The 24,419-nt window shown below is 43.7% G+C and overlaps 1 protein-coding gene across 4 annotated transcripts in view; it reads left to right on the top strand.

The window, feature by feature from the left end:
• Positions 1-24,419, top strand: part of SEMA6A (semaphorin 6A) — a 131,241-nt gene that overhangs the window by 73,405 nt on the left and 33,417 nt on the right. For all 4 annotated transcript variants that reach the window (XM_005209138.5, XM_005209139.5, XM_005209140.5 and 1 more), the window contains 11 exons: positions 574-636; positions 1,338-1,439; positions 7,498-7,588; positions 11,168-11,287; positions 11,986-12,074; positions 12,928-13,145; positions 16,888-17,019; positions 20,024-20,179; positions 21,582-21,758; positions 22,152-22,292; positions 22,373-22,453. In XM_005209138.5, coding sequence (XP_005209195.1) covers positions 574-636; positions 1,338-1,439; positions 7,498-7,588; positions 11,168-11,287; positions 11,986-12,074; positions 12,928-13,145; positions 16,888-17,019; positions 20,024-20,179; positions 21,582-21,758; positions 22,152-22,292; positions 22,373-22,453 — 1,370 coding nt within the window. The remainder of the gene's footprint in view (positions 1-573; positions 637-1,337; positions 1,440-7,497; positions 7,589-11,167; positions 11,288-11,985; positions 12,075-12,927; positions 13,146-16,887; positions 17,020-20,023; positions 20,180-21,581; positions 21,759-22,151; positions 22,293-22,372; positions 22,454-24,419) is intronic.

A 24,419-nucleotide genomic window follows, 5' to 3' on the forward strand; every position in this document is an offset into this window, starting at 1 on the left:
TATAACCTATGCTTTCTTATAACTCCACATGGAGGTATTTTAAGTTAATAAAGTCTGCCCCAGAGGTAGATGATCCCTTCAACACATGAATTTATGTGAAGGAGTATAACCTGAATTAAATCTTTGTCCACCTAAAGTGAATGTCCCCTTTATGTTTAAGAAAATGACTTCCATATTTTAAGGAAAAGGCCTGCTTTATGGAAACTGATTTATCAAGTGAAAGGAAAGGGCAAGGACATGTATTTTATCAAAATGAGCATAATTTAGCAAGTTAATGTGGATATTTTATGTGAAATTTCCACACTGTTGTTTATTCTTCTTTCCTTTCTCCTTCATCTTTTTCTCAAAGAGAAGATCGTTTTGTAGTCTAATGAATAGATAGGGGTTCAAAATTAAATGAACATTTCCATTTCTAATCTTTTGTTGTTATGGTGAATTAATCATGGAGAAAGGGTGTGGAAAGCTTTTAATAAATATATGTTTAGCTTCTAGTCTCCCCCAGGGAACTCTTATTTCTAAAATCAAATGCAACAACCTCTGGGCTCTAATTGATTTCTTTCTTGATCCCTGCAGAAACTGACATGGAAATCTAGACAGGCTGATGTAGACACATGCAGAATGAAGGGAAAACATAAGGTAGGCAATTTTCATTTCTTCTGCAGCTGCCACTTTGGGTTAAGTTCTTGACTGTTATCTCCAGCCGCAGACCGTGATGTGGAATGGCTCACGCTAGTCCCTTTTCCCCCAGTAATTGCTTCTTCCATCAACTTATTGAAGGCTTTAATTTGCAAAAAACAGTTTGCTTTTAATGTGATGAAACAGTATGACAGCTGCTAGGGCTGCATCATGAACTATTTAGGGGGCACCAGGGACTTTGGACCCCAAACTGGCTTGTGCTGAGTCTTCTGAGCACACTTGTTGGGAGCCTGCCTCGTGGTCCACAGCCCTCAGAAAGTCTGCAGCAAAGTCCAGAAAGGCTGCCGCAGACCCAAGGGGTCTGCGCCTCCGGCCACAGAGCAGCATAAAACACACTCCAGCGGGGGACCTCGTGCATCAAGGGACTCTGGAGCCTCTGGCATTAAAATTAATGTGACGGGATGCTTCTATGTCCTGGCTTGCCTTCCTTTGGTGGCACAAACACACACCTCCTGTTCTTATTTACTGTTGAAAAGCAGTTGTTACTATCAGCATCACCTTGGGGGTAAAAACACCGGGACTTTTCCCAGGAGAACACCCCGGCCACCTGCATTTTCACCTTGCTCTCAGCACATCATGGCCCACGGTTGAATGGGTTTCTACCCTGAACTGGACACCCACAAGTTTGAACTGTTTTTCAGGATGAGTGTCACAACTTTATTAAAGTTCTGCTGAAGAAAAATGATGATACTTTGTTCGTCTGTGGAACTAATGCCTTCAACCCTTCCTGCAGAAACTATAAGGTAAATGTTGTTCTGTCTGTTGGAACCACACAGCCTGGAGGTATTTCATAATTTACTGCGATTGTGCCCGCAGTCACCTAAGAGGGTTAATTCAACACCACCTGGGTTCCTCTTGCTTGTTCCGCTTAATGTAGTGCTCCACATGACTGATCCTGAGCAGGCTTCTAAGCTTCCTGTTTGTTCAGGATTGACTGACGTGGCTTTAAAGAGCCGACCCGGCAAAGTACGTTTCTGTTAAGACCCTATTCTCTATTGTTCAGAATGTCAGCCTGTGTACCCCACAGACCATGTGGATTTCCTCTCTCTCCCTTTCTCCTCTTCCCTCCCACCCCACCATCTCCTCTCTGAGCACAAAAGCACACTTATACTGTGAACGGTTTCTACTTTAAAAGGGATCTCAAAAGCATGCCATTGGAAACTGTAGACATTCCTCTAGGTAAGATTTTCAAGAACACAGGAATTTAATTCCATTCAGAACTCAGCTGACTTGACCATGGTCTGACTTATCTTGGCCTTCATGCAAAGGGGAAAAAGATTAACCCTTGCAGCATTAATAAATCAAGTTAGTTCATCTGCTAATGGTGTCACTGCAGGAGTGGAGGTAAAAATGACCTGAGGTCTTGACCCCACATCTTTACCTTTGCTTGTCCCTCTTCCTGCAATAGTCTCTTGTTCAGCAAAGACATGCTGAGTTCCTCCCATGACTAGGAATTGACACTGTAAAGATAGATATGAGGCGTCCATTCTTAGTGAAGCCAGACAGGGAGAAGAAAACTTCAATCCATGGGTTTGCTGCCATGGTGGCATAATACAGAGCATGATGGAAGCATCGCAGAAAAGTGCTTACTTCAGCCCGAGATGAGGAGTCAGGGAAAGCTTCCAGAAGGAGGTGGACAACCCCTCTCTTTGAGTACTCCCTCCTGTTGTCAGGACACATGGAACATGAATACCCCAGCCCAAGAGAAACCCGAGCATCTGTGATTGCCCAGAACCTGACATAGTGTCTCCAAACGGTGTTCAGTTCATTTTTTGTTGGGTAAACAGTGAATGAGATAATGCCTAACCTCAGTCTTAAAGAAGTAACCCAATGAAAGGAGCGGGGCATTCCAGGTAGGGGAACAGCATGAACAAAGGCATGGAGTAAGAAACCATCTACTGAGCTTGAGAAACTTCATTTGGTGCCAAAGTGTTGGGCCGTGAAGTGACAAGTGACAATCAACAAGAGTCTGCAGAGGTAGGTGGCCCCAGGGATGAAGGGAAAAGAAGAGATTCAGGAAATACTGAAGTGACCAAAACCAGGAGGATTTATGTTGTTGTTGTGCGGTAGAAACCAACACAGCACTGTAAGGCAATTATCCTCCTATTTAAAAAAAAACAAAAGGAGGATTTACTAATTAATAAGAAGCACAGGATAAAGAGAGAGAGGAGTTAAGAACTACTGTGAGACCATCTCCTGGTTGGGTGGCTGGGGCGGCCATCAATGTGGACAGGGAGGACAGAAGAGCGGTGGGGTGGTGAGATCGTGGGGGGTTCCATTTTGCATATGCTGAGTGTGCCTGGCACCACGGATGGCAATGCCTACCGGACATGAATAGAGATCTCTAACAAAAAGATGGACGGCTCAGCCTTGATTTAGGGAGAGACACGGGGATGTCTAGATTTGGGTTCACCAGCATAAAGTAAAACCTTAGGGATGAGAAAAGAAATGATGGGCTGCTGTCAGGACCAGAGGGCTCACCAGCCTGGGTTGGACAGTTTTAAAAGACTTTGCCTTAGCAAGAGAGAGGGAGAATCTATTTTACCCTCATGCTCATCTTCCACGTATGTCTGGAAATGGGCACCAGCAAGGCCAGCATTAGAGTGAGGCAAGGGAGGCACTCCGATCAGGTGCAACATGCGAGGGCACACCAAAAACAATTCCATAATGGGGCTTCCCGGGCGTCAGTGGTGAGCAATCTGCCTTGCAACGCAAGAGACATGGGCTGAATCCCTGGTGCAGGAAGATCCCACACGCTATGGAGCAACCATGTACCACAACTACTGAGGCCGTGAGCCGCAACAAGAGAGGCCACTGCAGGGAGACATGCACACTGCAACTAGAGACTGCCCCCTCCCCCTGGCTCTTAGTAAATAGAGAAAGCCCACTTCCAGCAGCTAGGACCCACCAGAGCCAATAAATAAGTAAATGATTTTTTTTTAATTTAGTAATCAAGATACATGATATTTTCAATGTGGTATTTTTATAAGTCTAAACTAATGCCAAAAATGTCAAAGTGTTAGTCACTCAGTTGTGTCTGACTCTTTGCAACTTCATGGACTGTAGCCCACCAGGCTCCTCTGTCCATGGAATTCTCCAGGCAAGAATACTGGAGTAGGCAGCCATTCCCTTCTCCAGCAGATCTTCCCAACCCAGGGATCGAACCTGGGTCTCCTGCTTTGCAAGCAGATTCTTTACCATCTGAGCCACCAGGGAAGCAGAGGATGAGATGGTTGGATGGCATCACTGACTCAATAAACATGAGTTTGGGCAAACTCCAGGAGATGGTGAAAGACAGGGAAGCCTAGTATTCTGCAGTCCATGGGGTCACAAAGTTGGACATGACTTAATGACTGAACAACAACAATGCAAAAAAATACTATCACTAGATATTAAAATTTCACATAATGACAGGAGCTAATTCAGGTGGTAAGAGGCAGCCCATCAAGTCAAACATTCAGCCAGTAACGGTATACTGGAGCTCTGACTTTAATTCTGCCACTTAATATTCCATCCCTGTGTGTCATTGTTTAGGACTCATTAAGATGAATGCTTTGAACAAATCCAAACGAATTCCCTAGCTGGAGACCTATCTCCTATGACAAATTACAGGTTTCCTTGGCACTGTGTTACCCAGCCTGCAAGGGATCCAGCTCCTTCTTCCCACACGTGTTCCATTCCCCAGGGTGCTCCACCTCTAAGAGGTGCCTTCACCTCCCCCTTGTTCTAGCCACACCTGCTGAGACATGTTCCAGGAGCCCAGGGCCTCTCAGGAACAACAGACAGGATATACCTAGCACAGAGAATGGCAGTGAGAACTCTTGGCATTGCTCAGAAAAGTGTTTTTAGAATCTCTGGGCAGACTGGGACTTTCCCGAGGACATGGGACATAATGTATTTGGGTTCAGAGAAAATGGACAGTCTGTCTCATAAGTGCTTTTTAATCACTAGATCAGGACCAAAGGGTCAAAGCAAAAACAATAGCCAGTCTTCCACTGAAAGACCCAAATCACAGAGTTCAGAAGCATCAAGTGAAACTTTGAAGCAGGAAGGTGACAAAATTTTGGTCTCTGCTTCTGCATCATGCCCTGACTTCCACAAGTTTTATAACAGAAGTAAGCTGAATATATTAGAGAGATTAGAGCCCCAAATAAGATTATCCAGGGAAGAATTCTGAAGACTGTCCATTATAAATCTACAACTACACTCCATACCTTTTCCCTCCTGTTTTCTAAACCTCTTGAACTTCTGCACAAGTCAGGCTGGTTCTTAGTATAATTATCTCTACCCCACGGTGATTTAATTTCCCAGGGGCTGTTGTTAAGTCTGAGATTCGATGATTGCTACAAGGATTAGTTCTTACTTCAGGGAAAGAGGATTTCACCATGGCATTGTCTTGTGTCTGGACCTTTCCAAGTTCACAAACCAATACATTAATTCCTCATTGCTTCCCGCCCGTGACTAGCTATAGCTGTGGCCGCTTTTTTAGAAGTAGGTACATTTAAAAAAATATATCCCCCTCATATATTATTGTTTCCCCAGGGGCAGGATTACAGCCTGCAACTGCTTGGGATAACGGCATTTCTGTTGCAAACGAAATATATATATATATATATATATATATATATACACACACACACACACACACACATATATATATATGTATAGCGGGTATCGCTCTGAATCCTTGTCACAGACTGCAAAGTCTGTCGCAGTTCAATAAGAAGCTCTTGTTGGGATAAAATATTAGGAAAAGACTTTCATAAAAATGTGCCGGGGAAGAGTACATTTGCTTTAAAGGGTGTCTAACTTGAACATCTTTCTCCTAAAAATGTATTTTTAACACAACTGCTTCATGTGATTCTCAGCCACAGTTTAAACAAGCATTATGGCTTTGATGTGGGAGATCCCAAAGTGGTTGCACATAGAAAAGGCCTGTCCTATCCTTGAAAAGTTTCTGTGGGTTGAGGGCAAAGAGCACAAATGATTGGACTATACTAGCGACTGCTCAGTAAGGATCTCACACTTTCCTCCTGGGCAGCAACTCCAGGCACCTTGATTTAAGGCACTTCGATTTTAGTGCTAAAGAGCACTTTACAGATCCCTCCTCAGTGCTGTCTTGGGTTTGTCTTCTTTCCGTTTTCATATATGGAGTCAAACCATGCCACTGCCAGATGATAAACAAAATACCCTAAAACCATAAAGAAGACTGAAATACAGAGGAGTCAGAACATTAGTACTGTGGAAGATATCACTGTTTGGTCTCTGTGATGCTGAGATTTAAATGCTAGGAAGTTCTCATGGTGTCAAAAAGGGAGGGTGGGAGGAACCCCTGAATTATTGGTCTAGATGGGCCAAGCACTGACAGTTGGCTGATCAACAGAGGTTCATTACCTGCTCACATCACAGTCAAGTGTGGGTCAGTCAGAGAGTTTCTATTCTGAGAGGTTATTCAGAAAGCCAGCTCCATCCTGCTTATATGTCTGCCATCTCCTGCAATCTCTTAGGATCTTGCAATTCTCCACTGGGGATCCAGTGAAGAAGATGGAAAGAGAAGGGAAGAATGTGGACAGAGAGCAAGAGTGGAGGATCTGGGGAGGTTTTCAGGGGCAAGACCTAGAGGCGGGGCAGAGCCTAATACTCACACCCCACTGGCCAGAGCTCAGTCATGTGATCGTGCCTGACTGCAAGGGAGGATGGGAAATGTAGTTTAGTGTGATATGGAGGAAAGGGAAATTAATTTGTTGAACAGCTAGTAAGGCTTTACCTCACCTGCAAATGCCTATGAGCCAGGTAGGTAACTTGTAAGAGTGAAGCAAGCAGGATGTCAGTACAATCTATGGGTAAAGGGGTCTTGGTGCTAGAGACTATATGCCGATCTGAAGAAAATGGCAGGGGTGGCCGTTATTCAACTGTACCTTCCTGCCACTTGGCTAAGAAGGGCCTGAATTGACTTACCCACATGTTCAAAAGACAAAAGAAATCCAAGTTTTCATAAGCAATCTGCCTTTTTAAAAGAGAATTAGTTTTCCTTTTTCTTTTTCTGAACATACTCAGATGACCAAACAGGCAGGCTAGTAATAACCTCTAGCATACAGGAACAAGCCTGGGCTGGGCACAAGGAGATGGGAGTCAAGTGGCAACCACACTGCTCATATCCGGGGCCCATGGGAGCCTCTCAGCTTCTGGGCCTCTCTTTCTCATCTCCACAATCTGAGGGTCAGACATGTTTCTGAAGTAGGTGCAAAGGCCACCTGAGCTCTGCTTGCACCTGTGTTTTTGTTCATGCTTGCTGATGCCATACTATTTAGCAGGTAACCTGAGAAAGAATTCCAGAGTCTTCTCCTAGAACTTAACCCACAAAGGCAAGACTCCTCTGGCAAAACAAAACCAAAATTGAGGTCATTCTCTGTAGAGTTCATGACTTAGCAGATAATTCTAGGGGACAGGGGAATATGTTTTCCTGGTGAATACCTCAGAAATCCCTTTTCCAAGGAGAAAGATGCTTATTTCTCTAGCATTCCAGGAGGATATGGGAATCTCTTTATTGTCATGGTTCTGAGTCAAGCAGACATGACTGATTCTTCTGACTCTCCTAGCTACAGAATCTTGGTCAAGTGACTTAATCTCTCTCAACATCAGCTTCCCCATCTGAAACTAAAAGACTTAACCTTAGAGAGTATTTGAGTATTATTTGCACCAGGCATAAAAATTGCTCAAAAAATTAAGTGCTTTGTAAATATTAGTTGCTGTTATTACTGTCAGTTGTTGTTTCTAATTTAGTCCTATTATTTCATTTAGATGGATACTTTGGAGCCTGTGGGTGATGAATTTAGCGGAATGGCCAGATGCCCTTACGATGCCAAACATGCCAATATCGCACTGTTTGCAGGTAAATGACCTGATTTCCTGATTTCTCCTCATTGCATTTGTTTTCATGGGCTCAGCCTGTGGCTCTGGAGGATTTGCAGAGTCACAGTTGTACTTTGATTTTCTGGTGACTACTGTAACTAAGAAAGCCTTTTCCATTTGAAATCATATGGAAATTGTACTTTTGTTTTTTTATTGCTGTTCAGTCACTCAGTTGTCTCCAACTCTTTGCGAACCCGTGGACTGCAACATGCCAGGCTTCCCTGTCCTTTACTATCTCCTGGAGTTTGCTCAAACTCGTGTCCATTGAGTCAGGGATGCCATCCAACCATCTCGTCCTCTGTCGTCCCCTTCTCCTCGGGCCTTCAATCTTTCCCAGCATCAGGGTCATTTCCAATGAGTTGGCTCTTCACATCAAGTGGCCAAAGTATTGGAGCTTCAGCCTGAGCGTCTGTTCTTCCAGTGAATATTCAGGGTAGATTCCTTTAGGATTCACTGGTTTGATCTCCTTGCTTTTTCTTTTTTCTCTCCTCACTTCTTAAGACAAGTCTTTGCCATGCTTACCCATGCTTCTCTGCCTTTAGAAAGAGTAACAACTTTGCACTGAACATGCGACATACTGGTTAGGGCGTGTCTGGGCTGAAGTAATAGAAAATCCCACCTCAAACCCCCAGTGTGAACTGAGTATTTAAGGTGGGGTAGACTTTGGGGTTGCTTTGATTCAACAACTCATTCATCTCATCCAGGACGCAGGTCCTTTTCATTTCTCTGCTCAGTTTTCTTTCTTTCTCTGAGGGAGACTGGCTGTTCTCACAGTCATAGGATGGCTGTTGGGTCTTAATTAGGGCTACATATCCTTTTGTCTGGGCTTCTCAGGTGGCGCTAGTGGTAAAGAACTCACATGCCAATGCAGGACACTTAAGAGACATGGGTTTGATCCCTGGGTTTTGAAGATTCCCCTGGAAGAGGGCATGGCAACTGACTCCAGTATTCTAGCCTGGAGAATCCCCTGGACAGAGGAGCCTGGCAGGCTACAGTCCATAAGGTTGCATAGAGTTGGACGTGACTGAAGCAACTTAGCACATAAATGCATCCCCTTGTCTACATATAGAAGGGAGAAGGAAAGAGGCGAAAGGAAGCTTCTATAAGCTCTTTCGGTTACCAGCGCATCTTCTCAAATATCATGACCTCATGAGCTTACATGCCTCTCTGATAAAACTGTAGTGGCCAAAGGGATGATACTGATGATCAGAGGCTGACCAACACTCCCCATTGCTACTCCTTCCTTGCACTGCAAAGGATATAGAATGAAAGCAAATAAGCCATGACTTTCAGATGGGGATTTTTGTGTATGTATGTGGGTGTTTTATTGATAATTAGAAATTTATTTAGGAATTCATTGCCAGCTGTGCTCGTTGAGGTGGGTGCAGGGAGAAGTATTGGTATAGGAGCTCCTCCAAAGGTAGAGCATTCCTAGCAAGCAGCCTTGTAAGAAACACAAAGTCATGTAAACCTATTTGTAAGCATGGGCAGGGGCAAGGCCACTAAGAGCTTGAGGATTATATTCCTAAGTGCCTAACTTCTACTGCAGCACTTTTCTGACACTTGGAACCTGCATTAGTAATAGAGTAATGGAGGTTGTGGACTGCAGTGGAGAATGTAAATTTAATAAGGAAAAAGAGGCACCCCAAGGTAGAAAGAGGAGAATGAGCAGAGTGTTTTCCGAGGCCACCAACCTTCCAAGAGCAAGCCCCATGAAACCATCCTGTGGCTGCCACTCCTCCTCCCCGGAAGGTGTATCTGAATCCATGTTCACTGAAATGCTTGAAAGCTCTTAAAACTTCCACCATTATAAACAGAAGATACTTGTTGCCCCTGAATAGTTGTCATATTACCTAGAGTGACAAAATAGTACTCTATTTTACGAGTAAAAGTTCTGGCAAGATATCCAGTTTAAAATGTAAAACAAAGAGTATGGAGGAGTGTTCAACAGCAGTAACCACATACCCACACACACACATACCCCCCACTGTCCTCTCCTCCTCAGGTATATCCATATGACCCGGAGCTATGATTCTATAAGAACAATTGTGATTTTTGCAGACGCATGTGTATCAGTAGAAAGGTTTGCCATCTGCAGCCAAAATCTAATCCAGAAGGTCAACACGTACAGATATATGACTGCCAATAATGTAGATATGAAGACAGCTCTACCTGAAACTGAGCAAATACCAGTTAAGACCAAAGAAAGTGAAAGTGAAAGAAAGTAAAGTCGCTCAGTCGTGTCCGACTCTTTGCGATCCCATGGACTGTAGTCTACCAGGCTTCTCTGTCCATGGGATTTTCCAGGCAAGAGTACTGGAGTGGGTTGTCACTGCCTTCTCCAGGGGATCTTCCTGACCCAGGGATCGAACCCAGGTCTCCTGCATTGCAGGCAGACGCTTTACCCTCTGAACCACTGGGGACCAAAAGTAGACCTCAAAGACTTTGCTTAGGTATGTTTATTTAAAACAGAACCATATGCTTATCCCACAAGCGTTAGAGCTTAAAGAGAACTGTGATGTATATAAGCCACTTCTGAAGATGCTCTGGAAACCACAATTAATGAAGACAGGTAACCCATTAAAGCTGAGCCAAGGAAGCTATTTATATTTATATTGAATATAATTATTGTTTCCATTTCACCTACACAGATTTTACTATTCCAGAACAGCCCATTTGATTATCTGTGTAAAGAATGCTTGCTAATCCAGGAAAAGAACCACAAATTTTAAGGATTTCATCTTCAATCATCTTGTCTCTCTTTTGCCTTGGATGTATCCTCAAGCAGAAGTCCCAAAGAGTATGAATTCTTAAAGAAAAGTCCAGTTTGAACTCATCATCATCCCTTCCCCCTCTTTATTTTGGCTTCTTGTATATCAGAATGTTCTCAGTTTGAGACTTTGGAAATACTGAAACAAGTATCTCTTAAATGGAAAGCTAGATCAGTAGGAGTTAGTGGCTCTCCTGATTGAGGTAAAGAGGAGCACAGACTCAAAAAGGATACACATACCAATCTTCTTTTTTTTTCTTTTTTTTAATCGGAGTATGATTATATGTAGCAATTTAGTCAGCTCTTTTTTGCTTACAAATCCTCTTTCTTCAACTTCCCTCACTTGCTTAGGCTGCGGACTTTCTTCTGCTTGCACTTAAATTTTTCTGGTGATACAATCAGCGTCTCTCTTTCCCGGGGCTCCTACCTAATCCAGTTTACCACGGTATGGTGGTGGCTGCAGTGTCCAAGGGGCCTTGGCCTTGAGATTTCAGTCAAGGTCCATCTAATGGAGTGAAGCAAACAACATTTTTCATTTACCCTGTTCCCTGAGCTGCTGCTGCTTAGAAATTGCCATGCAATTTAAAAATGAAAAATGTTTCATCTCGTGATCCCAGTTTAAAATGGTTAGGAATGTGGGCCAAGTATTTTCCTAGCGACTCTTGGATTTGTCTCAGTTGTCCTCTTATTTGCCTGATATAGGAAAGCCAGGTGGGGGATGTCTCTATTATTCCCCCGTGCCCACCATCTTGCTCCAACCCTATTCTCCTCTCCTCTTTCTCTTCAAAGATGGAAAACTATACTCTGCTACAGTGACAGACTTCCTTGCCATTGATGCAGTCATCTACCGGAGTCTTGGAGACAGCCCAACCCTACGGACCGTCAAGCATGATTCAAAGTGGTTAAAAGGTGAACAAACAATTAAAAAAAGAAAGGAGGTGTGGTGGGGGAGATGTATATCTTGAAGGAGATTTAGCGTCTGAATGGTCCAGATTGTAGTTTCATTTTAGTAATGGCTTCTCACGGACAGGAAGGTGGAAATTGCATCTCTTGCCCCGAGTTGATTTATTACCTCCCCTTTTCACTTCCCATGAGTTTCTGGAGTATTATCAAAACTACCAACACCACTATAATAGAATACATTACATTCATCTTTCCTGCTTCAAGCTCTCATTTCAAAGTCCCACATAAAACCAACTAAACAAAACACTTCATTCATAGAAGGGAACGGGGAATTAGAGGTGGTGGGGAACAGGAAAAAAGCTGTTCACAACCCGAATGAGTCAAGGTTGACAAGGCAATGTGTACAAAATCTATTCTGTAGTATGAGCCTTGTATTGTAGAAAATAAAATTACAGAGATATGCAAAACTCATTTATTCTTCATTGTTCATTGCAACTGCTTCTGGAAGATTAAATCTGTAGGCTTAAATGCTTTTGGAAATCATTAAGCACTTGCATGTGTAAAGTCACTAGAAACAGTTAGTGTTAACCAAATGTCTAATGGCCCTACGATTTTATTTCATAACATGTCTTTGGTTGCAACTGATTGCAGTTCTTTTCACTCTGTGTGACACGCCCCCAATTAAAGTGCCCATTTGTCCACAGAACCGTATTTTGTCCAAGCGGTAGATTATGGAGACTACATCTACTTCTTCTTTAGGGAAATAGCGGTGGAGTACAACAGCATGGGAAAGGTAAGAGGGGAGGATGCCTTAATATGGGGCCAATGTGGTTATGAATGGCTTTGAAACAAAACCATAAATCTAAGGACAAGGTCATCGTTTTGAGAAGACCCAGCAAAGACTGGTGGAAGTGAAACATTTTGCTTCCTTGAACCCCTATATGCTTTTTCTGATTAGTAACAGAATACAGGGAAACCTCTTAAATACATTGAAAACATAATAAACAGATGAGTTTCAAGTATCTTAAGAAAGATGTGGTTTCCAGGTCTACTCATCAAGTTTTTTTGTTTTGATTTGTTTTAAGCTGAGCTGCTCTACAGAGAGAAAGTAACTATTCAATACCTATAAGCAACCCCAGGGTCTCGACTGTATTCATTGCAAAAAAGCAATAGAAGACTTAGGGGATGTCTATTTCGATTATTTTTTACCAGAGAGTGGATCAAGACCACTGAGTTGGAGGGCACAAATTCAATACCAGGGTGGCTTGCACAGTTAGAGGAATTCAGAGCATGAGAGGCAGAGCCCAGAGGCAGCCAGGGAGGATGGCAGAGATGGCGCATACAAAGTACGCTTTTGTTTGAGGAAATAAAAAGCTAAGCAGTCTGTATGGAAATGAGTGTATGTGCCTGGGAGCTGATCCCCTGAAGGATTTATAGTTCTGTATTAAATGCCACAGCCTTATCTTTCAAAACATGCTGTTCCAATGCTGAGTTTTTCCCTTTTTTTTTTTTTGCCACTGATTTTAGAAACACAGGATTAAATTAAGCATCTTGTTCTGTTTCTATTTTTCTAAGAAAGGTAAATTCTACCAAGATCTCCATGAAAAGTAAGTGCATTTTGTCTTCTCCGTGTTTTCCCCCTGCAGGTAGTTTTCCCAAGGGTGGCTCAGGTTTGTAAGAATGACATGGGAGGGTCTCAGAGAGTGCTGGAGAAGCAGTGGACTTCTTTCCTGAAGGCTCGCCTCAATTGCTCCGTTCCCGGGGACTCCCATTTTTATTTCAACATCCTGCAGGCAGTTACCGATGTGATTCATATTCATGGCCGTGATGTTGTCCTGGCAACCTTCTCCACACCTTATAACAGGTAACCATGTCCTGGCGGTGCGGACTTCATCGGTCCTTCCCGGCTTCCTTTTCCCAAGGGGTTCTTGTCTAATACACAAGATTTGCAACTGATGGAAACACTGCCATTCACTATAACTGTAACGCTCAGTTTTCATCCACAAATGGTCAGTATAAGTGCTGTTAGAGAATTTTGGAGAAAGTAATGAGATAAATTATTCCAATATCTTTTCAGATGTCTGGGATAGAAACACTATTCATGTGTTATTTCTCAATCCCTCTAGTTATCTTGAAAAGTGAATACCGTTGCCTTCTTTTTACACTTGAGGAAACCGAGTTCAATTCTACTCTCTGGTCCAGGTAGTCCACAGATAGAAGCAGCAGCTTTGGCATTCAAGAATGTTCCTCTTTTCTAGGTCACCTAACCTTTTATTTGACTTTTAATATTTCTATGATTAGATCAGTAATTTTTGAAAAATACTGGATATGTATTAAAATGCTACAGGGTGAAATTTAGGAAGTAGATGAGTCCATCTTGCATCCCACCTGGTTATCATCCTGTTTGAGGAACCAGAATCCCAACCACAGCACCACTGTCTGATTCTGGAGGGGTTTATTGAGGATTTAGGTTTCATCAATAAACCTCAATAAAAGGAGTTAGTGGTTCAGTACTAAAGAATCCACCTGCAATGCAAGTGATGCAGGTTTGATCCCTGGGCCTGGAAGATCCTTTGGAGAAAGAAATGGCAACGCACTCCAGTATTCTTGCCTGGGAAATCCCATGGACAGAGGACCCTAGTGGCCTACAGTCCATGGGGTCACAAGAGATGGACATGACTGAGCGACACCACCACCACCTCCATTGAGGATTTACAAGTCATCAAACATTGTACTGAGAAATACTGAGTCTCAGCCCATTCATTCCTATTTTTGTATTTATTTAAGCTAAGACACTGAGCTATTAAATGACACACTAAAAACTGTCCCTGGAGCAGTGGACACATGTGGAGACTAACGCATAGAGGAAGAGGGACGCTGTGTTCCCTGGTACTCGGCTCTCCCAGCCCTAGCACTGTCCTGTGGAAATGATCTTCACTCTGGCCGTGGCCAAGAAATTGAAGTACATGTACTAGACTATGTACAATTCTGCCTGTTCTCTCTGATCTTCTGCTCAATCTTCTGATCTTCAAGACAATACACTGTCTTGTTTTGGATTATACTTTTTACAAAGACTTTGAAGAACCTGGTGAATGGCTAGATGATAGGAACATACATGATGAGACTGAAGGACAGCAGCTAGGAAAAAATGCCCAAGAACTGGGTAAAGTCCACAACAGAGCAAGCTGAAAGATGAAATAACGTTCCTCAATTATACAGAGGGCGAGAATCGAGCATCCCCCATTGAAGACAGAAAACATAAACCTGTATTGCAGCAAGTATTTAGTTAGGTTTAAGTAAGTTGTGACCATTTTTAGACTTGAGAATTTTTAGACTTGAGAATAGAAAAGATGTAAAAATTCAGGCCTTAACTGCTTGTACTTTGGAACCCATGTATCTAGGAGTGTTGAAAAAGAAGACTGTTCTGGAACATAGGAATGTAAGTGCCAGTGGAATTTCAGAGCACATTTCTAATTTTTTTTAATGTTTTTTGAGAAAATGAATTACGTTGTGATTATAACAAAGTAGGAGATTCCTAAATATTACACAAACTCCATTTAAAGAATTTTCTTTAAAGGTCCCTAGGAGACATTCAATAAGTGCATGCTAATGCAGTCTCAGAAACCATATTTGGTCAGTAAGATCAGAAAATGGCAAAAGTATGCAGACCAGTCTTCATCTATAAATGATAGTCCCTCTCTGATTACTCCCTCTGGTTTCATCCCTTTCCACCCCATTCTCCACACATTCCCACTCCATCATGTCAGGTTGTCTCAAATCCTTTAGGGGCTCCTCTTGCCCTGAAGATAAAGCCCAGCTCCCTTGTTGGCATGGCATGGAAGCCCATCATGGTCAGCTCCTCCTCCAGTGCAGAGGGTTGACTGAACCACTCACACCCTGCTGTCTTGCCCAGCCTGCTCCCCCAACCTGTCTGCTTGCCCACTGAGCCCCTGGGCATGCTCCAAGGCTCAGTTCCAATCACATTCCCTGGAACTCTGCATGTGCCTTTCATATATACTGCCTTTACCAGATGGTCTTGGAAAAGTTGCTGTTGTTATTATTATTATCACTGCTGCTGTTGCTTGCTGCCACACTGAATTATGAATCAGCTGAGAGCACGATTTGTTATTTACTGAGCATTCACTGCTTGAGATTGGGGATTCCATAAATATATGTTGAATGAACAGAAGATGGGAATAAAGGGAGGGGATAAAGTAGGGAAGAAAAAAGAAAGGATTTTACACATGATTCTAACATTAGGAAGATTATAAACCCTAGGGTATCTTTAGCAATTATGAAGTGCCTCATAAAATACTTCCAAATTTATCCTATTTTTCTTAATATTTAAAGTAAATGTGTACACCTTTTTTAGGAGAGCAAGATGTGAAAAGAGTCTTACAAAATTAAATAATGTTAGGGGCGCTAAAGTTTCAAAACAAATGGAGATCACTGTCTTATTATAGACTTAATATTGTGAATAATACACACATACACACACACACACGCTACATACTTTAAAATTCATCCTGCCACTCTGTTTTAAATAAGCTTTCTAATCCTCCCCCATTTCTCACTTTCTTAGTAATACTTCAATAATTATTTTGTGAAATTAAAGGTGGCATAAAATTCTCCTAATCATACATGCAGTGTTTTCCATAGCTTTTCGACATGTGCAAAATCCAGGCCAAATCATTCTCTCTGCCCTGTATGAAGCTGATGCTGCCAAGCGCCTGTGTCTTGCCCTGGGTGCTTCTGTGTGCAGTGACCCACTATCTCAAAGCCTGATTCAAACTGTTGGCCAGCCAGTGCCTGAAATTTATTTGATCAAAATCAAGGAACAACCATAGAAACAAACACAGGTTCAAGTAGTGTACCTAGATGAATGAATAATTCATGTCTTCTCACCATTGATGAAAAACAACCCCAAAGTCCTTCCAGGAGTGCCAGGCAAGAATGTAATTATAGGTAGAGATTACTGATGTTATTATTTAGCACTTAATCGAGCATTTTATTTGCAAAGCATTGGTGCTTTAGAGATTTAAACTGTTTAGTCTTATGCAAATAAACAGGAAGTAAAATTGGCAGTGTCCAGTGATTAACATAAAATATGTTTGGGTTCCTCACACATACATTCTCACTACTGACGTCCTTGACTTGAGGAGCCAAATTCAGAGAAGGAATATGTGGACAGCAGGGACACTTTTACTTCAAACTTTTACCAGTATCAGAGATGCAGAATGTTGTCCAAACATTTTATCTTTGGTTTAAAGACTGGTAATTAATTTCAGGGAATTCATGAAACTTGAAAATTACCAGGTCAACCATTCCTCCTTTATAAACAAAAGCAGTGCCAGACACAAGACCAAAAAAGGGTTTTTTTCCCTATGATTTTGCTTTAACTAGCCCTTTCTTTAAGACCAGTGAGGCAAATCTGATTCACTGGAACAGTCTCCTTATGCACTAGGGTCCCTTACATTTATACTGTTCAGAGTATGAACACTAAATTTCAACTGCCAGCACTAGGGAAGTTTCTTTGGTGTATGTTTTCCAAACTGCATGCAGAACTGTTGCATAAGTAACACTTTGTATGAAATGTCCCATCGCAGCATCCCTGGATCTGCAGTGTGTGCCTATGACATGCATGACATCGCCAATGTCTTTACTGGGAGATTCAAAGAACAGAAGTCTCCAGATTCCACATGGACACCAGTTCCTGATGAACGCGTGCCTAAGCCCAGGTACGTGCCCATGTTTATCAGGCTCTTTTAAATTTCCAGAAGTGGTGCAGTTAGCTCCCATGATGAGTATCTTGGGCTTCCCAGGTGGCACTAGTGGTAAAGAACTCTCCTGCCAATGCAGGAGACATAAGAGACATGGGTTCGATCCCTGGGTTGGGAAGATCCCCTGGAGGAGGGCATGGCAACTCACTCCAGTATTCTTGTCTGGAGAATCCCATAGACAAAGGAGCCCAGAGGACTGCAGTCCACAGGGCCACAGAGAGTCAGACACAACTGAAGCAACTTAGCACACACGCAATGAGCATCTTATCAACTGCACACCAGGGCCTTCCATGCGGGCAGATACAAATGCCAACACAAAAGAAAGGCCTATGAGGCCATTTACCTTCATTCCTTTAGCCAAAACGCCAAATTACCCAAGTTATATTCAAAACAGTGACTCTCTAGTCTTTCACTTAGACTATATAATCTGTGGATTATCCACTGTAATCCTTGGATGACAGGAGCCATCTGCCCCAGCAGCCCCAGTGGTCTATAGCTGAGGAAACTGAGGCCCAGAGAGGTACAGAGTGTGTTGTGCAAGCTCACCGATCTGGGGAGATGACTTCCACCACTCCTCCCTGCTTCCCTTCAGTTTCACGGAGACCCATGTCTTTCAGCCTTAATAAAATGTAAAATATAAACAGTGTTCGCTGGATTCTGTGACTAGACTGAATCACAGCTAATCCTGAGCTAAGGGCAGGTAGGGATCAGCAGGTGCAGTGGGCCATTATTAGGATGTCTCTGGTCTGAGGGTTCTAGTCTGTTTGGGGTCTGGATATACCGTGGGTTCCCTCGTCCTCAAAACATGCCCCAAAAGTGCCTTTATGGGGAACCTATTGTCCAGAGACAATCTAGAGACTTTTGGTCCTGTGTAATTTCCATCAAATCTACACACTAAACCAGTCCAATACTTTGTCCACCTGATATGAACAGCCAACTCATTGGAAAAGACCATGATGCTGGGAAATATTGAGAGCAGGATAAGGGGGCAACAGAGGATGGGATAGTTGGATGGCATCACTGACTCAACAGATGTGAGTTTGAGCAAACTCCAGGAGATGGTGAAGGACAGAGAAGCCTAGCATGCTTGCAGTCTGTGGGGTCACAAAGAGTCGGACACAACTGAGTGACTGAACAACAAACCAGTTCATTCATTTCTCTAACTGGGACAGGATGAAACCCTCTCCCAGCCCTGTGCCTGCCCTCTTTATGTTTCACACGCGGCATACCTCCCTTTGTTGCTCAGTCACTCAGTCGTGTCTGACTCCTACAGCATTTGAAACCTACATTATGAATATACAGAAACATACCTGTGTGTTAGCTTCCTCCACTTAATCTGTGGAAGGAAACCCAATGTCTTTTAAACTTTTTTGGTTTCCAACTCTTTCCTCCAACATCCAATTCCATCCCCCCAAAAGTACCTAACCCAATTCACTGAATTGAACAACCTTAGATAATATGAATCACTGTACCCAGGGCAGAAACCCCTATGATCCATCCTTTTTCATCCCCTGAACTATCTGGTATGTGCCTTCTCTGTTACTAAAGGAGAACAGGCTAATTGTAAAAAACATACTCTGGCAACCTCAGGCGAATTCTCAAAGGCTCTAAGTCAGATGGATTCTCTAAAGGAGTGTTGACTACCTTCCAGGCAAGCAGGACGCATACTTTAAGTGACTTTCCACTGGTCATCGTTCCGCACGCTGGCCTGTCTCTCTTACAGACAGCAGGATGCTTTCCCTGGCTGGCTGGGTTAGTGCCATGAAAGCATGTGCCCAGGGCTAGATCCTGCCAGTGCTGTCAGGGTCCACTTTTCCCTCCTGCACCAGAGGGGCAGCCAGGAGTCTGGACAAGACTGGCGCTAATGTCTCCCTGATCTGACTTTGCTGAGATGTCCCTTGACTCCTGAAACCATGTCATTTCTTCTAGAAACCAATCTTCAGTGTCATTGTTCAGCGTGTTTTAAAATGACTTTTCAGACAAGAATTTCAGTGTAATTGGCTTTTCATGCCTACCCAAATCAAATGAAAGCAATAAAAAAACAAAAGGTTCCCTGACCTCCTGGTAATGAGAATGGGTTATACTGAGTCTAGCAGGTAGGTTCAATGGTAAAGAATCCACCTGCCAAGCAGGAGATGCAGGAGGGTTATACTGAGTCTAGCAGGTAGGTTCAGTGGTAAAGAATCCACCTGCCAAGCAGGAGATGCAGGAGGGTTATACTGAGTCTAGCAGGTAGGTTCAGTGGTAAAGAATCCACCTGCCAAGCAGGAGATGCAGGAGGGTTATACTGAGTCTAGCAGGTAGGTTCAGTGGTAAAGAATCCACCTGCCAAGCAGGAGATGCAGGTTCAGTCCCTGGGTTGGGAAGATCCCCTGGAGGAGGAAATGGCAACCCATTCCAGTATTCTTGTCTGAGAAATCCCATGGACAGAGGAGCCTGGTGGCCTACAATCCGTGGGGTCGCAAAAGAGACGGACACGGCTTAGCAACTAAACCACCACAAAGCAGGTTTCATAAGGCCAGCAACTTTCTGAACACCTTTGTTTTCTACATTTGTGAAAAAGTCAGCCCAGTTGTCTCCTTCTGTGGAACAAATGCCTCCAGAACTCCTAGCAGGGTTTTAAGACAGGCAGAGCAGTCCCAGGGACGTGCAAACGTCTCACTTGTTTCGAAACTCTCACTTGTTTCGAGTTCCATCACTGTGTGGTTTGTTTGTGTTTCTGGCGGGGAAACCCGGCTCCTCTCAGCCAAGGCTGAACCGTCCTGGCTCGGGCTTCTCTATGGAGCGCGGAGGCAGCCCCGAGGCAATCTAAGCATATTTTTTGGTGGCGTTATGCATTGTTCAGCTTCCTATTCTCAGCCTCCAATCTATTCTCCCTCATGCGAGTTGCATAGAGAAGCAGTTCATTCAAAGAATTTGCCATAAAGCGTGATAGAAGCTCACTCCCTTTGTTTCTTTGTAGGCCAGGCTGCTGCGCCGGCTCCACCTCCTTAGAAAAATACACCACCTCCAATGAATTTCCTGACGACACCTTGAATTTCATCAAAACGCACCCGCTCATGGATGAGGCCGTGCCATCCATCATCAACAGGCCATGGTTCCTAAGGACGATGGTCAGGTGGGTGTGAGGCAAACCGCATCCTTACTGGATTTCCCCTGTTCCCGCCCACGATCATTGGACCTGTCATTGGTGGATCATGATTTGAAGCGCCATGAACCCCTTCTGTCATCCTGGCCCGGGTTCAGTTCTGAAGTCCTGGGCAGTTGGGTGGATGCCACCAAACCCCCATAACCACATTCCCAGTGAAAACACAGTTCAGAGAGTTTCAGGCTAACTGGACCCAGACCAACAATTAGAGGAAGCAAAGATGTCTCCTTTACCTTAGCTGGTTAATTCCACGTGTGTTCAAGTAGAGGAGCGTGAAGACAATCAGTCAATGGATGTACACACCTGTTTGTTTGCTGTGGTTGCAAAACATACTGCAGATTCCATCTGAGCACTGTCTCTGAATTGTTAGCTGTCACAGCAGGCCTCCTTGACAGCTCAAACAGTAAAGAATCTGTCTACAGTGCAGGAGAACTGGGTTCAATCCCTGGGTCAGGAAGACCCACTGGAGAAGGGCATGGCAACCCACTCCAGTATTCTTGCCTGGAGAATCCCATGGACAAAGGAGCCTGGCAGGCTACAGTCCATGGGGTCGCAAAGAGTCAGACACCACTGAAGCAACTTGGCACGCACAAAATACTATAATGGTTCTTGCCCATAAGATGGAAACCATGGTACCTAACTTGCAGAAGAGTCCATGTTTTCCCATTCCTGCCACAATGCTTAAAGAGAAAAGGGTTTCCATGGACTGTTGAACTGCTCTGGGATTTTAGAGAAGATGCCATGTAAGACTTACCTAAGAGGCTGATAAGGACTAACGCTCTTTACCTTTGGCTTTAAATGAATTTTGTTTGGCTTATATACCCTTTTATTTATTAACAGTGCCATTCGCACTCTACCCCTTCCCCCCTATCCTTCAGAATTCTCAGCCCCTCTGTACACAATCCAAAATCTTCCCAACCTGACGTTTTGTTGACAAGTCTTGGCACCTCAGAGGAAGAGTGTGGAAAAATGGTAGCCAGGGCTTTTCTTTTCAGTATTCAGTGAAGCGTTCGTGGTTAGTGCGAAACATTCAATGAGTTCACTTATTTCTTCTCCTCTTCATAGGAGACATCAGTCTCTCCTTGTTGCTCATGGAAGGGATAATTGCTGAGTGGTTTCAGATGGTGTGGCTACGTATTTATTATGTAACTTGGCCTCTGCACATACATACCTCTCTCCTCCCGTTGGAGCCATACTAATGCTCTACATATGGAAATAAAGGAGCAGAACAGCTTGAGAGCATTATTTATATGCATATATTTTTCTTGAGGTTCTTACTAGAAAGCTCGATCGCAATTGTTTGAAGTGGAAAAGGGGGACACGTTAATGAAAGACCAACAAAGATGTAAAAACTGTGATCCTGTCATTTTAGATACCGCCTGACCAAAATCGCGGTGGACACCGCTGCTGGCCCGTATCAGAACCACACTGTGGTTTTCCTGGGATCAGAGAAGGGAATCATCTTGAAGTTCTTGGCCAGGACAGGAAACAGTGGTTTCCTAAATGACAGCCTTTTCCTGGAGGAGATGAGCGTTTACAATCCTGAAAAGTGCGTGGAATGTTTGGTTCTTTTCCTAGTACTTATTTGTCACGTTATTATCTTTTCCATTCAGAGAAAGCATGGTAGACTTAGATTTTATGCATTTTAGGTGACTTTTAGCATTATTTGTAAAAATCCTTTCATACATTAAAAGCATTATTTCCTCCTTGCTGCTAATGTGTGCGTTTATACAGGTAAACACATATATTGTGTATTTATGTGTATGTATGTGGGTGCACACATAAGGATCCATTGCTTCTTCAGTTAGATCAGATGAAGAGACCTAATCTCATAGGCTGGGGGCGGGGAGGTGGCGGGGAGGTGGCAGGTGGTGGCAGGAAGAAAAGAACTAACCCAAGAGAGACTATGAATGCCTTAGACTATCCTGCCTTAAAAATGTAGGTGCAGCTATGACGGAGTAGAAGACAAGAGGATCATGGGCATGCAGCTGGACAAAGCCAGCAGCTTCCTGTATGTTGCATTCTCCACTTGTGTGATCAAGGTTCCCCTTGGCCGGTGTGAGCGGCATGGCAAGTGTAAAAAGTACGTATTTGCCTCATTGATATGTTCACGGTGCTTAGGGAAGAGTCCTAGGTAAGCTCACAGTCATTCTCTTCCTGCAGAACCTGTATTGCTTCCAGAGACCCCTACTGTGGGTGGGTAAAGGAAGCAGGTGCGTGTGCCCATCTGTCGCCCAGCAGCAGGTAAGGAGCCCGAGGCATGGGAGAGTTTAAAGTGGCCTAAACGTAGGCTTGATTGTGCTCACACACAGCACTGCCGCTCGGCCTTCTGTGCACATACCTCATCATTGTGCCTGCCGGCCGTTCTCCTTCCTTTCCCCATTTCATAGAATACCCCAACATCATACGTGGCAGACTTCCAATTGATTAATCATCCATCCTCAGACTGAGTAAAAACAGAGAAAAACAACACAGTGGACTTTAAGTATTCCCTGAGGAGAGGGACAAGAGGGTATGTGCCTTGATCATCATAGTACAAGAACGGCAGAGAAAGGGAGCAAGAGGGTACCGATTAGGTTAGTGATGTGGCCTGTCCCAGCCATAGCAAAACTGGCTCCTGTAATTGACCATCCAGGGCTGAGAAGAAACTGCGGGGCATTTGTTAATAAGCAATGCATTTGTGCTGCAAGCATGTGTACACATCCAATAAACCTTTCTCCCACACCACAGAACAGCTGACCCTATTCCTCATTAGGGAGTCAATCAATTCTTGGCATTTCTCCAGCAGATCAGCTAGATCAAGCCAGTCTACCACGCATGTGATTTTGGTGCTGAGAATTGCTACCCTGACTTCCAGTGCATGGATGGTGTCAGTTCAAAGGCTTTATGCTTTTACTTCTGTGGATTTGAAATCCAAAATAACATTTGGAGAAATATTCAGTGCATGTCCTCGACAGGTTATGGCATTTCAAGGAAGATGCCAGATGCCAGCACAGTTCTTTCGTAGTCATTTCTTCACTTCCCCCAATCCACCAGGCAAAAGGAATTGTCCTCCCAACACAATGGGAGAGCCCCCTCTCCCATTTGAGAATACCAAGTTAAACAGATAGAAGGACAGCTGATTGACCACCACCTGCATAATTTGAGGGAAAGTATTCCCATAACAGAGCTGATGAAAACTGTAAAGTCTGACCTGGAAATCTGGCTAATGCAAAGGGTTGACTCACCATGCAGTATTAGATCAGCTTTGCAAGTAGCAATATTGACAGACTACAGGGTGAGAGCTTTATAGCTTTTCACGGGGACCTTGAAGTGAAGGAGGAAGGATCACAGAAGTGCACAGTGAGGGAAGCTGAGAAATGGCCTATCTCCTTTCTTTAGTCAAGGTGTAACAAAGGTAATAAGACTGAATTTTAAGAATCATTTTTAAGTCAGCATGAGAACTCAACTGTTCAAAACATGTGCAACTCTCCTTGGAACGTGGCCTCAGGACCGGGTGAATCCTGGCTTTCATTACAGCTAGAAATCTTTATCCTTTGAGGCTGAATTTGATTTTTGACACAGCTTAAAAACACTAGAAATGAACACAGCAGATTATTAGATCAAGGTGTGACTGTCAAAGTAGTTTTCCGAGATGGTTCATAAATAAACTCTGAAGGCAGTTGCAAAATCAGAGTTTTGAGTATGTTGCAGAAAGAAGAGCAGAGTTCCCCCCAAAAAAACAAGACTCCTTTGGACTATTCCAGTGTGTTTATTTAAAAATCAAATTAGATACTATTAAGATCAGTTCTTTTGGGGTATAGAGTTTATGCAGCCCAAAGGTGACCTGCTGCTGCTGCTAAGTCCCTTCAGTCGTGTCCGACTCTGTGTGACCCATAGACGGCAGCCCACCAGGCTTCCCTGTCCCTGGGATTCTCCAGGCAAGAACACTGGAGTGGGTTGCCATTTCCTTCTCCCATGCATGAAAGTAAAAAGTGAAAGTTAAGTCGCTCAGTCATGTCCGACTCTTAGCGACCCCATGGACTGCAGCCTACCAGGCTCCTCCGTCTATGGATTTTCCAGGCAAGAGTACTGGACTGGGGTGCCATTGCCTTCTCCAAAAGTGACCTAGTGGACTTGAAAGAAGAGTGAACCTGTAGAGGAGCGTGACAGCAATACTCCTGAAGACTGGATGTGGGGCCAGGTGTGAACAAAATACCCACAGAGTCTC

The sequence above is a fragment of the Bos taurus genome, chromosome 7 (genome assembly GCF_002263795.3).
Source record: "Bos taurus isolate L1 Dominette 01449 registration number 42190680 breed Hereford chromosome 7, ARS-UCD2.0, whole genome shotgun sequence".
Lineage (NCBI taxonomy): Eukaryota > Metazoa > Chordata > Mammalia > Artiodactyla > Bovidae > Bos > Bos taurus.